Source organism: Diplodia corticola (assembly GCF_001883845.1).
Source record: "Diplodia corticola strain CBS 112549 chromosome Unknown scaffold41, whole genome shotgun sequence".
NCBI lineage: Eukaryota > Fungi > Ascomycota > Dothideomycetes > Botryosphaeriales > Botryosphaeriaceae > Diplodia > Diplodia corticola.
In genome coordinates, this window is record NW_017971520.1 from 280,820 (window position 1) to 293,194 (window position 12,375).

Here is a 12,375-nt window from a genome sequence, read left to right on the forward strand (position 1 = left end):
CAGAGAAGGGTAAGAAAGAGTTCAGACGGGGAAGAGAACGACAGGGAGGGCTTCTCCTCGACGTCACACAAGGTATGACACAGACACAGACACTCACTCAGGAGGAGAAAGGACAGGAACAGGAACAGGAACGTGACAACAGACTCGCTACAAATGCTACGACATCTTCAATGAGGAAACCCCGCTCCCTCCCATCTTCGCTACCACCAGCACCACCACCATCACTGTCGTCATCTCGGTCCGTCTCCCGCCTCAACGAGCCACGCCAGAAGGGAAACCAGACGCGAACCGACATCATCTCCTCCTCCACAGGCTCTGCCTCTTCCCCGCTCACCCACCCCGTCGGTACGATGGATGATGCGATGGGACCAAGGAGGAGGAGAAGAAGAAGAACGAGACGAGAGAAGAAGAGGAAAAACAGGCGCACCCACACACATTTCACACAGACAAGACACTCAGACACACACACACACACACACACACACACACACACACACACACACACACACACACGAACTGAAAACTGCAACAACAACAACAAAAGAACAAAACCAACGCTCGAAACCCGCTCTCCAACTTTAACCTCGAAGGCCACGGTTGCTTCCGATCATCCTTCTCATTCTCTTCCCACTCACTCTTCCCACTCACTCTCGCCACTCCCTCCCGCAATGTTCCGACCCGACTCCCGGCGCACGCCACCGCTACGTTCTTTTTGAAGGATTCCCGCGCGGACCGACTCCCAAAAAAAAAATAGGACCCGGCCACACAACAAATCTTAAAAAAAACGATGACGAGGCGGCGAATCAGAAGAGGGAGGGAGATGCGAAAGCGGAGAGAGACTGAGAGAGAGAGAGCAAGAGAGAGCTAAGGACAAGAAAACAAAAGAGCCATCTCTTCGGTGCTGGTGAGTCGGTGGGCATTGGTTTGGACAAAGAAAAAAAAAAAGACCTGCGGTGAGTTTATGGGCCGCGCGGAGCTTTTAGGGAAAGAAGAAAAAAAAAGTGTTTCGTTCATTGTGATGGGGATGGAGCCAAAAAAACGAACCACGAGAAGAGGGGAAAAAAAGGTTGTCAAAAAAGAAAAGGAGCGGCAAGAAAAAAAAAAGAAGACTTGGAAGATTCGTGGACGGTTTGGTTGATTTGGTTGGATGAATTTGTTTGTTTGTTTTTTTATTTCGAGACGATAACAAGAGATTTGGTGCGCAGGATCGAAAAAAGTTCTGGACCAGATGGGATCGCCGATCGGTGTGAAGGGTAAGGGGGTGAGTATGTGTCTGGAAAAATAACCCGTCCCGTCCCGCCCACCCACACAGGAATTATTATTCCTCCATCCGGCCAAACATGCCCTCGTCATCCTCGTCGCTGCGACCCCGCGAACGCTGCTGCCTCTCGTAATAGTCGTCGTCATCCTCCATGTCCACGTCTTCGTCGGCGTTGTTGCCGTGGCGCGATGTGTATGATGAACGCATCGACGCGGCGTATTCGTGTTGGCCCGGTGGTGTCGCAATCGTGCCCGGGCGAGAGTCGACGCTGTTGGCAAATCGTGCCGGTAGCGGAGGAACCGGCGGTACGTCTGGGGGCAGCATGACCGGCTTGCTGTGGGGGGTGCCGTAGCTGCAGCTTAACAGGCCGACAGCGGCGGCCAGATCGGCCTGGTCCTCGTCCTCGTATGCCGTGACCGAGGTGCCGGAAGTGGTGGGGCGGCCGTCGTAACTTTGCTGCCTGTAGAAGTTCAGAGACCCGTTGGGAACGCTGTCGGAGAAGACTGATTGGTTGGACTGATAAGATTGTGAGTAGGCGCTGCTGTTGCTGGAGAAGCGCTTGTTGGGGAAACGGCCGCCGGTATAGGAGCCGATGGGGGCATCGTCGTGCGGTGGAGGCGTTGTCTCTGCAGAGCTCATGCCATCATCACGGTAGTCTGACGAGCCCGAGGCCGCAGGGGAGGGCGACGAGTGGTCGCTCTCGGCAGTCTTTGCGGCTTCGGCAGCGGCGGCCTCTTGGTTCATGTTGACCAGCACCGAGGCGGCCTCAAGTAGCTGAACCTGTTGGTGTTTCGAGATGAGTAGCTTCGAGGTGATGGCCCATTCGGGAGTGTGTTCCCATCTGCAGAGAAGGTCAACATTTGGATCTCACGAGACGACGACAACGACACCAAGGGCGAGCTGGAAGGGCATTCGAACTCCGGCGTGTGAAGGTATGCGGGCTCGTCGTCGACCAGGGGATACTGACAGGTGCTTTGTGAGACAGCTGCTGTGCTTGTACCCTTTCCCACATTTTTCACATCGAAGTTCGCTACCACTTGCTCGCTTTCCGCCCTCCTTGGACACGCGCGAGCCCTCGCTCGCACGCCGTATCCGCGACTTGCTGCTGCCCTTCTCCGAGTCCGGGATCGAGGCCAGCGGCGGGCCGTCGGCCACGGCGGTCCCCCTCCCGTAGCTGCTCGGACCCTGAAAGCCCGAACCATTGTTCGGGAGGCTGCTCGGCATCGACGGGTAGCCGCCGGTCAGGGCCTGGGGACCGCGCGGCGCGAAGTGGGCTTTGGAGGTGCGGCGGGGGCCGGCGCTGTCGCCGGTGGCGGCGGCATTGCTGGCGGCGGTGGTCGAGACGCTTTTCCGGCGCGAGACGCGATGGGCGGGGTTGAGCGAGCTGGACAGGGAGCTGGAGTTGCCGCGCGAGTGCGTGTGCGAGTGCGAGTGCCGCGAGGGCAGGCTGGAGGCGACGGCGCCGACGGACGAGCGGTTCGAGGGCCGCGATATTTCCTGGGTCGGGGAGTCAGCGGTGGTATCCCGCCGGGAGCGGGGGCCGATCAGGAGACGTACCCTGGTGGCCGTCATGGCTGCAGGCGCCGATGTGGCGGGCGGAGAGGGCGAGATTGGAGATGGGAGAGGTTGTTTGGCGGTTGCACGGCGGCGGGAGGAATGCGATGTGTGCGGGAGAGAGTCGAAACAATTGTTGCGTCGATGGCCCAGGAGGCGTGCGATTAGGAGCGTGTCGTCCGTGCAAGCGGACCTTGAAAGGAAGCTGAGCGGGCGGGCCAAAAATTATGGAGATGCACTACAATGAAAGCGCCCCCGCACACAGTGCTGACGGTGCGACTTGCGAGGCAGGCTAGAGCGGCCGGGGTGCGATTACAATGCAGGCGTGAGACAGGCGATGGCAGACACAAAAAAAGTCGCTGGACGGCAGGGCGCTGGGCCGGGGCGGGAGCGTCAGGTAATCAATCAAATCAGCTGGACGGGCGTATGGCGCCAGGCAGGGCCCGCCGAACGTGACCAAGGCAGCGATAGGTACTGCGGCCACTGGCGGCTGATGCCCCCATGGCGCAACGAGGGGGATAGCGTGCTGCTATTCGGGGCTCGCGGTCGATAGCGGGCGGACGCGCTCTGGCCGCCCACGCGCCCGAGCTGCCCGAGGGCCAGGAATGGGGGCGTTGCACTGTTGCTCCGCTGATGCTCTGCGCGGCGCTGCCGTGCTGCTGCTGCTGCCGTGCCTTCGAGTGTTTGCACGCTCGCGGCCGCGCGTTCCTGAGCCCCGGTGGCTGCCAGCCGCTACTGGGCGGCGCGGTGTTCTGGCTGGCTGCTTCAGGCTTGGCCTCCTCCGCACTGGGTGATCCACGGGGCCGAGATCAGCGTCTTGCGCTCCCCCCTCTGCCGCCGCCAAAGCCTGCCCATGTTGTATTGGTTGCTCGCTTCGGCTGCTCGCATGGTGGAGCGCCGCTGCCCGCACCGCAAGCCAGAGCCCATCCCCAGCAGCGCGATCGTCCGCAGCGCCAGCAACGGCGGCGGATCGCCCGTCGCTGAACCGGTGCCCTGTGCTTGTCACTGGCCGTCACTGGCAGGCTGGCAGCTGGTGGCAGCCGCGCCACAGCCGCCCGCCCGGCCGGTGTCTGGTGTCTGGCTCGCGGTCCTGCTCGCGCTGCTCGTGGTGTGCTGTCGTCCGGTCTGCTGCGCCTATCATGTGCTGGCTAGCCCAGCCACCCGGAGGAGCTGCTGTGGGGAAATAATGACGCACCTGCCAGGCACTCGCCCCCCCGCCAAAAAAAGTTTCGAGGGAGAAAATGCCGAGGGAGAAAAAGGCCTCACCACGGCCTGCCAGCGCAGCCAGCGCGGCCTGCCCGCTGGGCCAGCAGCGGCCCGCCGCTGGCGTCGGCCGCAGGTACGAGCCGCCGTGCGCACGGCGATTGGCAGCCGCTGCCGCGCACGATACGTGTACTGTGTACCTGTCGAGTGTCAAGCCTGCTCCCCACATTTTCTGGGAGGAGACCGGTCCGTACGAGGCGCGCCTGCCCGAGCACGGGAGCAGCAGCAGCCTAGACTCGTTTGTGCCGCTGGCGTGCTGGCGGGCCCTGCGGAGCCGGGAACCCCAGTGCTCGGCTGCTGGCTGCTTCTGCGACACGCCGCTGAGACACCCGAAAAAGCAAGCGCCGCGATCGCATCGAGATCTCGACGGGTTTGTATTGCATTCGCAGAAAATACGATGCGTGCCCGGCCACGGCCTGCCTCCGCGCTGTCACTTGCGGCTAGCCGTGTGTTGGGCGGCGGCAGGGCGGCGGCGGGCTAGACCGGAGCGAGTCGTGCCACTCTCTCGCCGCATCCGAAACAAGAGGTGCAGGAGATGCACAAATTTGTATCGGCGGAATGCGCATTGCGGATCACGATTCCGATGCTTGCCAGTGGGGTCTGCGGCGGCAAGGCTGCGGGCACGCTCCGCTCCTCCTCTTCAGGCGCGATGACGCGTGCCCAGCGTGGACCTGGAATTATGCATACACAGTTACGAGCACTCCGCCACTCCTCCCAGGCCGCCCGAGGCTGTGCTCGATGCTCAGCGCCGCCGCCCGAGGCTGCCGCCTGCCGCCAGCCGCGCGCAGCGGCCACCACTTCTGCCCAGGCCAGATAAGATAATCAGCGGCTTACCTAACAGACCGGCACGTGATCCCAACACTCCACGAATCCGGAGGCGTCATAGTCCAGTGCCTCAGCGCCGCCGCAGACGGCTCTACAGGTGTACCTCCAGCTGCCCACCTTCCTGTTCCCGCGCGCATCGACTCGCCTATACGCCGTCCACACCGGTGAAGCTGATCCGAGCGCGTTATCCACCGGCTCGCGCGTCGCCCGTTCACCGCCTGTGCTCAGCGCGCAACCGCACCTGTTTCCGCCAACTCCATCCAGTTGTTCGAGCCCGCTCTATCCTACACCACGCGCACGGTATCAACTGCCATGGCCGATACAGGAGCAGCTGCGGCTCCCAAGCCCAGCAGCAGCGTGAAGCTGGTTCTGCTTGGCGAGGCTGCCGTCGGAAAAGTACGCCTCCTGCAAACACCGTGATAACGCCATCCGCTGCCGATTATCCAACATGCTGACGCCCACCTCGCGTGCAGTCGTCGCTGGTCATGCGCTTCGTCAACAATGACTTTCAAGAGAACAAGGAGCCCACCATAGGAGGTCCGCCCGCGCTCCGCCCTGCCCGTTGTTCTGCCCCCCCAGATAGACTGACATGACCCCCCGTACAGCCGCTTTCTTGACCCAAAAATGCAACCTCCCCACCCGCACCATCAAGTTCGAGATCTGGGATACCGCCGGCCAAGAACGCTTCGCCAGTCTTGCGCCCATGTACTACCGTAACGCCCAAGCCGCCCTCGTCGTCTACGACATCACCAAAGCCTCCAGCCTGACCAAGGCCCAGCACTGGGTTGCCGAACTCCAGCGCCAGGCCAGCCCCGGGATCGTCATCGCCCTCGTCGGAAACAAGGCGGATCTGGTGGAGGCCGACAGCGGGGATGCGGATGCGGAGGAGATTTCTTCTCCCACCGCTCCGGAAGCCCCGGCTGATTCTGCAGAGGCCGCCGGTGCGGAGGGCGCCGCGGAGGGCGAGGCTGGCGCCGAAGGCGGTGCCGAGGCGGCCGCCCCTGCCGCCGAGCCCGCGGCGGAGGACGACGACAACGACAGCGACGCGCGCAAGGTCGCCACCAAGACGGCCAAGGCCTACGCCGACGAGGAGAGCCTGCTCTTCTTCGAGACGTCGGCGAAGACGGGCCAGAACGTGGCCGAGGTCTTCACCGCCATCGCCAACGCCATCCCGGAAACCAGCCTGAAGGGCCCGCGCGGCGTCGGCGGCCAGTCCAGCTTGAACAGGGGAGACGATGCGCGGGTGAACTTGACCAACGCGCGGGATGCCCAGGGCCCCAATCAGGGATGCGCTTGCTGAAGCGGGAGGAGGGGAATGAATTGACGGTATACGGATAGGAGTAGTCGGATAGACAGGGGTGGGAAATAGTGATTACCTCACAGGAAAGGGCATGACGAAGGCTTTTTGGTTGGAACCCGCATTGATGTTCTTCTCTCTCTCCCTTCTACTTTGCTGGCTCCAGGGCCTTGTACATGCTTTTTCTACGAGACGTTCTGACACACTGATTTCATCTCCTTGCTTGTGCGGACTCGTAGAGATTCAATTGTGAAAGTAGGTTTGTCAATATACTGTGACCACGTTCGAAGAAACCCTGCCACTGAAACAAGGTTCTTGTTTACACCTATACGAGATGCGGACGCAAGGCACTGGCACGGACATGAGCATTCGGGTCCAGATGAAGCCTACGTGAAGCATCTTTCAATGCATTCTGATCTGGGTTATATCTACGTGTTTTGAAAACATGATGTCATCCTTCCCTATCACCCAGATCAGTCAAGCACCTTCTGCGACTTCCTCATCCTTCCCGCCGAATCGGCTTGCAAGGATCGCCCACCCTGGGAGGCCATTATGCAGGTGCATGGCGCTGAGCGGGGACCTCCTCGATGGGCTGAGGTCGGATATGGGGACCGGGGCTTGGACGCTAAATCCATCAACCCTGATCCCGGCCAACACCTCAGCTATGTTACTCGGCCTTTCGAAGAGGGAGATGCTTACCCCAACGTGGGTCAGGGGATGCTACGAGTTGCATGCCGATAGGCAGCTGAAGCCAATGGCTGTATGCAGATGTCTATACGGAAATTAATCGATAAGTAGTAGTTGAAGCAAGTGTCCGGGCGTGCTCATGCTATTAAAATCATACAGAATTCAGACGTCAGCTTCGGCTACTCTCAGCTATGACAAGTGCACGTTCTTACGAGACAAGGTTGCCGAAGCTATGTCTTTAGAACATGGAGTATATCACTCTCCTATACAGTCAAAGTAAATATGTTGCCGGAAACGAAACATTGGAATTTTAAGGTGAATATCACCGGTCCTCGTAAATCTGAATAAAGTGATTCTAAGGCATAATACAGTATATGCTGAATCATGCAAATATGCGTGGAGTAACTCATGCAAGAGCGGACTGCGAAATCTTCGCGACAAGCGAGATCTCGGACTTCTCCATTATATTTCCCAACTGTCACGCCCATGTACGTCGACCGCAAGATGGTGCTCTGGTTATCCATCTTGTTGTGGGCGCGCTTTGCGCTGGTATGTATACGTTCGGATACCATCTCTGCCCTGAGATCTGCATTTACTCACAACGCCCATCGGCAGCTCAAAAGAGGCGAGCGCCTTTGTCGTCTTACGCGACGTATTCCAACGTGGTCATACCAAATCTCGTGAGCGCCGGCACGGTAATCGCATTCGCTGCCAACGGAGACCAACAGTTCGACGTATCCGTACCAGCACTGTCGACCGCCGCCAACATAACCATTCATGATGTTACCAGCGGCTCCATCTCCCCTCGTTGACGGGCATTACGGATTCGCTGCTCCTTTCCTTTTGCAAGAGTCGAAGGGGAATCCATCTCCGCCAGAAGCTTGGAGGAACTCGGCTCCATCTTAACCACGGCCAACAACGAGTATCTGGTGAACTAATCATTCCCCGTACTGGCCACGGTCGACGCAGACATGAATCAATTCAACTGTACCAACCTGACACCACTCTCCTTTGGGGGATTATAGACCGCGGAAAGGATGGTAGGCTTGCAGAGAAAATTTACCGTGTAAGCCATATCCATACAATGTTCCGTTTGTAAAGATATTTGAACAAAAAGAGGGGGGAAAAGGAGAGACACAGGTAGATATAGACAAAGATAGAGTATAATAGCGGAAGACCTAACAATCTCGTCCTCCAAGTCGGACAAGGGGACATTGTCCGTCTTAAGATAGCCGTTCATGCAGCCATGTTTATAACGAGGGCTTATGCAACCACCACGACGGAAATCGTCACTGTGGCGGATGCCACACTTTTCCTGCGTAGGTACTTGAATCCAATACCTGGACGATTTTGTCCGTTTTCAAGGCTTACATGTATGTCCGGACTTTAGATCCAACTACCTCCATTCATGACATGTATGTACATCCGCAAATTACTAATGAATGCGAAGGATGATTGATTAGGTGGCATACCTACTGTTTAGTTGGAACTGAGCTAAAACAACAGCTTAAGAGGTTGAAATATACGACTACCGCTCAACGAAAACGTGTCTGCAATGCCTATGCCAGCCCAGACTACATGCCATACGCGTTGTACCACCATCAGCTCGTTCCGCTGATGGTTCCCCTATCCACCGATTCGACCATTTCCCACAGACGTTTCAACAACCGCCTTCATCTCCCAAACGAAGGCCCCGACGTCCGCGACCCGGCGTGCCTGCGCAAAATCCGTGGTATACCCTTCGCCGAAAAAAAAAAAATGGCGACCTCGCTGGAAAGTGAAGGAGAGGTTGATGTGCGGGGCGCACCCTACGATGACTACACTACGCCGGCGGCCAGGAGGACCCCTCTTCAGCACGTCTCCTCGTAAATGCCTGGCGGTGCATGGGCCAGGGCAAAAGGTCGTGTCGAGCGTGATGTGTAAGTAAGCTGCGTGCAGGCCCGACCATGATCATGGTTTCGGCATTGGCGTCGGAGTAGATGTATCGGGCGATAATCTCATCGAGAGGGAGGTTCATTCGGCAGGCGTGATAGGCATTTGTACATTATGCAATCCGGCGATATTGGAAAGGTCAAGTCTAGGGCTGGAGACTTCGAGCCCAAGCGGTCCTTCTGACGGCTTGAGATCCAGATGATCGGAACCCATGGTGGTTCGTAGTGGCGTTGGCACCGGAGTCTCGGTTTTGCTCGTCGTGGGCCGAAAAAGGTACTAAAGTACATAAGCAAGCTCGTGGTGTTAGGTTGGGAAGGGTCCAGGTAAGTGGAGACGTGATGCCATGGCGATGGGATTTAGACTGTTGTGACTGGAAACCATGACCACGATCACGACCACGACCAATCAACGTCCACCCGCCCAATCGGGCTACAAAGAAAAAAAAACGGGATCTCCCATCCTTGAGCCGACAGCCTTCCCCAGCCGAGAGATCATCCCCAGTCCCCGGAGAAAGAAGAAGATCTCCCCAAGGGTTGTAACTTAAGCTTGCGGAAGCTAAAAGAATGTACAGGGAGGGGAGAGTATAAGCTTGCTACTTTCGGTGAACCCCTTCCTTTCCCCCCAATGAAGTCATGGTCGGGACGCAAAAAGTGCAGAGTTGAATGCGATATCCGGACAAGCACTTCGAGTAGTCTTGGGTTGACACTGCAATCGGAAAATATCAAGATATTTGCCCTAGCGCCTATGATATCTTTACGAGAGAAACAACGGCGACGAAGCCACCGTGTAGACAAGGGCTTGCGATAAACCTGAATGTGTCTGCGTGGAGGCTTCGGCTGTGCATGTCGCCTGGGCCTGCCGAGCGTCTTGGATATGGAAGCACTTTTGGCAACTCCTGGCGGGAATGAACAAGGTCCCCGTTTCACATTAACGTCCAAGCGGGCCTCCGAGGACTGAGTCATGTGTGCGAGACTTTCGTCATGCAAGAACAAGGGCCAAGCGTCAAAAGCGGGCGCAATGAAACACCAAGGGGCAGTAGCCACCACATCGTCGATAAGAGGGAGCAGAATTTGTCAGAACATCATCATCACTTCTATTTTTTATTGGAAGGATAGAAGTAAATCTAGCAATCCTCCCTTCCCATGATTCGTAAACCGTCAGAAAAGTAAGAAATGCCGCACCGAAAATCCTTCACGAAACGCTAATCTCGAGAGGAAAAAGAAAAAAGAGGAACCTGGGTAGGATCCGCCTATTTCTTGGAGGCCTTCTGGGCCGCCTTGGTGACCTTTCCGGCACCAGCCTTGTCGGACTTCTCGACGGACTTGATGACACCGACTACAGTACGTTAGCATGAGATCACGGGGAGAGGGGCCGGGTTGGATACGTACCGGCAACGGTCTGGCGCATGTCACGGACGGCGAAACGACCAAGCGGGGGGTACTGGGTGAAAGCCTCAACGCACATGGGCTTGGAGGGAATCATCTTGACGATGGCGGCATCACCAGACTTGATGAACTTGGGGCTGTTCTCAATCGACTTGCCGGTACGGCGGTCGATCTTCTCGAGCAGCTCAGAGAACTTGCAGGCAATGTGGGCAGTGTGGCAGTCCAGGACAGGAGCGTAGCCAGCACCGACCTGACCGGGGTGGTTGAGGACGATGACCTGGGCGTTGAACGAGTCGCAGCCCTTGGGGGGGTCGTTCTTGGAGTCACCGGCGACGTTGCCACGACGGATCTCCTTGACGGAGACGTTCTTGACGTTGAAGCCGACGTTGTCACCGGGAACACCCTCGACAAGCTGCTCGTGGTGCATCTCGACGGACTTGACCTCGGTGGTGACACCAGCGGGGGCGAAGGTGACGACCATACCGGCCTTGATGACACCGGTCTCGACACGGCCGACGGGCACCGTGCCAATACCGCCAATCTTGTAGACGTCCTGGAGGGGCAGACGGAGGGGCTTGTCCGAGGGACGGACGGGGGTATCGATCGAGTCGATGGCCTCGAGCAGAGTCTTGCCGGTCGACTTGGTCTTGGTCTCCTTCTCCCAACCCTTGTACCAGGGGCAGTTGGGGGAGGCCTCGATCATGTTGTCACCGTTGAAGCCGGAGATGGGGACGAAGGGAACGGTCTTGGGGTTGTAGCCGACCTTCTTGATGAAGTTGGAGGTCTCCTTGATGATCTCCTGGTAACGCTCCTCAGACCACTTGGTGGTGTCCATCTTGTTGATGGCGACGATGAGCTGCTTGACACCGAGGGTGTAGGCGAGCAGAGCGTGCTCACGAGTCTGGCCATCCTTGGAGATACCAGCCTCGAACTCACCAGTGCCGGCAGCAATGATGAGAATGGCGCAGTCGGCCTGCGAGGTACCAGTGATCATGTTCTTGATGAAATCACGGTGACCGGGGGCGTCGATGACGGTGACATAGTACTTCGGGGTCTCGAACTTCCAGAGGGCGATGTCGATGGTGATACCACGCTCACGCTCGGCCTTGAGCTTGTCAAGAACCCAGGCGTACTTGAAGGAACCCTTGCCGAGCTCAGCGGCTTCCTGTAGTGGCGTGCGTTAGCTTGTGGTCATACGAGAGCACCTGAGTGGTCAGGGCATTTCTCGCTAGTGAGGGGCGTGTCGGCCTGACGCCGGTCGCAAAAAAAGCGAGTGCGGCCAGTTTGCCGAGCGCAGACGAGGCTTAGCGCGGGCCAAACCCCACCACGCAAAATGCCCCTCACCAGCGCGATGATAAGACGGGCTGTGCGCAGCAGCACCGCACACGTGCAGGAGCGAGAACAATCGGCTTACCTTCTCGAACTTCTCGATGGTACGCTTGTCGATACCACCGCACTTGTAGATAAGGTCTGCGATGCATGTGAGCCGGGTGTTGCGTCGACGTCATGGGGCGGGCGGGGGCAACTTACGACCGGTGGTGGTCGACTTGCCAGAGTCGACGTGGCCGATGACGACGACGTTGATGTGAGTCTTTTCCTTACTGCGGCGCTCGTCAGTGTGTGCTGGGGCGGTCGAGGCCGTCGTGGTGCGACCGGCGGCCTGAGGCGGGCGGCGACGTACCCCATGATGACGGTGTGGAAGTGTGTTCTGGAACTTGGAGTTGAAGTAGGTTGAAGTCCTGGGCGGCAGTCAGTACAATGGCCGAGGCAGAGCAGCAATGGCGGGGTGGGGCGTACACAGGTACGAATGCCGACGATTCGAGGTGTGTGAGACGAAGAGGAAAAGAAGAGGTGGTGGAGGGGCGCTGGAAGGTTTTTATCGGGCGCGGGCGGCGTGGTGGGGGCGCTAACTAAGCAGGGAAAACTTTTGTGCCCTACCTCATGCACTGCCAGCTGATGGCGGGGCAACCTTGCGGCGGCGGCCCAACAAGCGCTCGTCTGATGCGCTGTTCACGGTATGACTCCCGTGGAGTCTACCTCTGCATCCACGGCGCCAGAGGCCACACAATTGGGTCTCTTGCCTGCCAGTCGCGAGAGCTTCTCACCGCACTGCAGGCCTTTTGCAGATCCGGTTGCCACACGCCGTCCAGAACCACCGTGACTTGCAGCAG

At 58.1% G+C, this 12,375-nt stretch overlaps 3 protein-coding genes across 3 annotated transcripts; 1 reads left to right on the forward strand and 2 right to left on the reverse strand.

Moving 5' to 3' along the window:
* Positions 1 to 1,318: 1,318 nt before the first annotated feature.
* On the reverse strand, positions 1,319 to 2,833 carry BKCO1_4100084 (tat pathway signal sequence; the record flags this gene model as incomplete). Its single annotated transcript, XM_020275850.1, has 3 exons — positions 1,319 to 2,102; positions 2,229 to 2,758; positions 2,819 to 2,833. The coding sequence occupies 3 exons, from the start codon at positions 2,831 to 2,833 to the stop codon at positions 1,319 to 1,321; spliced, it is 1,329 nt and encodes a 442-aa protein (XP_020128408.1).
* A 2,382-nt stretch (positions 2,834 to 5,215) lies between these two features.
* BKCO1_4100085 (vacuolar protein sorting-associated protein 21) lies at positions 5,216 to 6,203 on the forward strand (the record flags this gene model as incomplete). The annotated part of the gene is made up of 3 exons (XM_020275851.1): positions 5,216 to 5,299; positions 5,377 to 5,440; positions 5,509 to 6,203. 3 exons carry the CDS (start codon positions 5,216 to 5,218, stop codon positions 6,201 to 6,203), a joined length of 843 nt encoding a protein of 280 aa, XP_020128409.1.
* A 3,865-nt stretch (positions 6,204 to 10,068) lies between these two features.
* BKCO1_4100086 (elongation factor 1-alpha) lies at positions 10,069 to 11,890 on the reverse strand (the record flags this gene model as incomplete). Its single annotated transcript, XM_020275852.1, has 5 exons — positions 10,069 to 10,154; positions 10,208 to 11,369; positions 11,619 to 11,674; positions 11,735 to 11,805; positions 11,886 to 11,890. 5 exons carry the CDS (start codon positions 11,888 to 11,890, stop codon positions 10,069 to 10,071), a joined length of 1,380 nt encoding a protein of 459 aa, XP_020128410.1.
* Between the last annotated feature and the right edge of the window lie 485 nt (positions 11,891 to 12,375).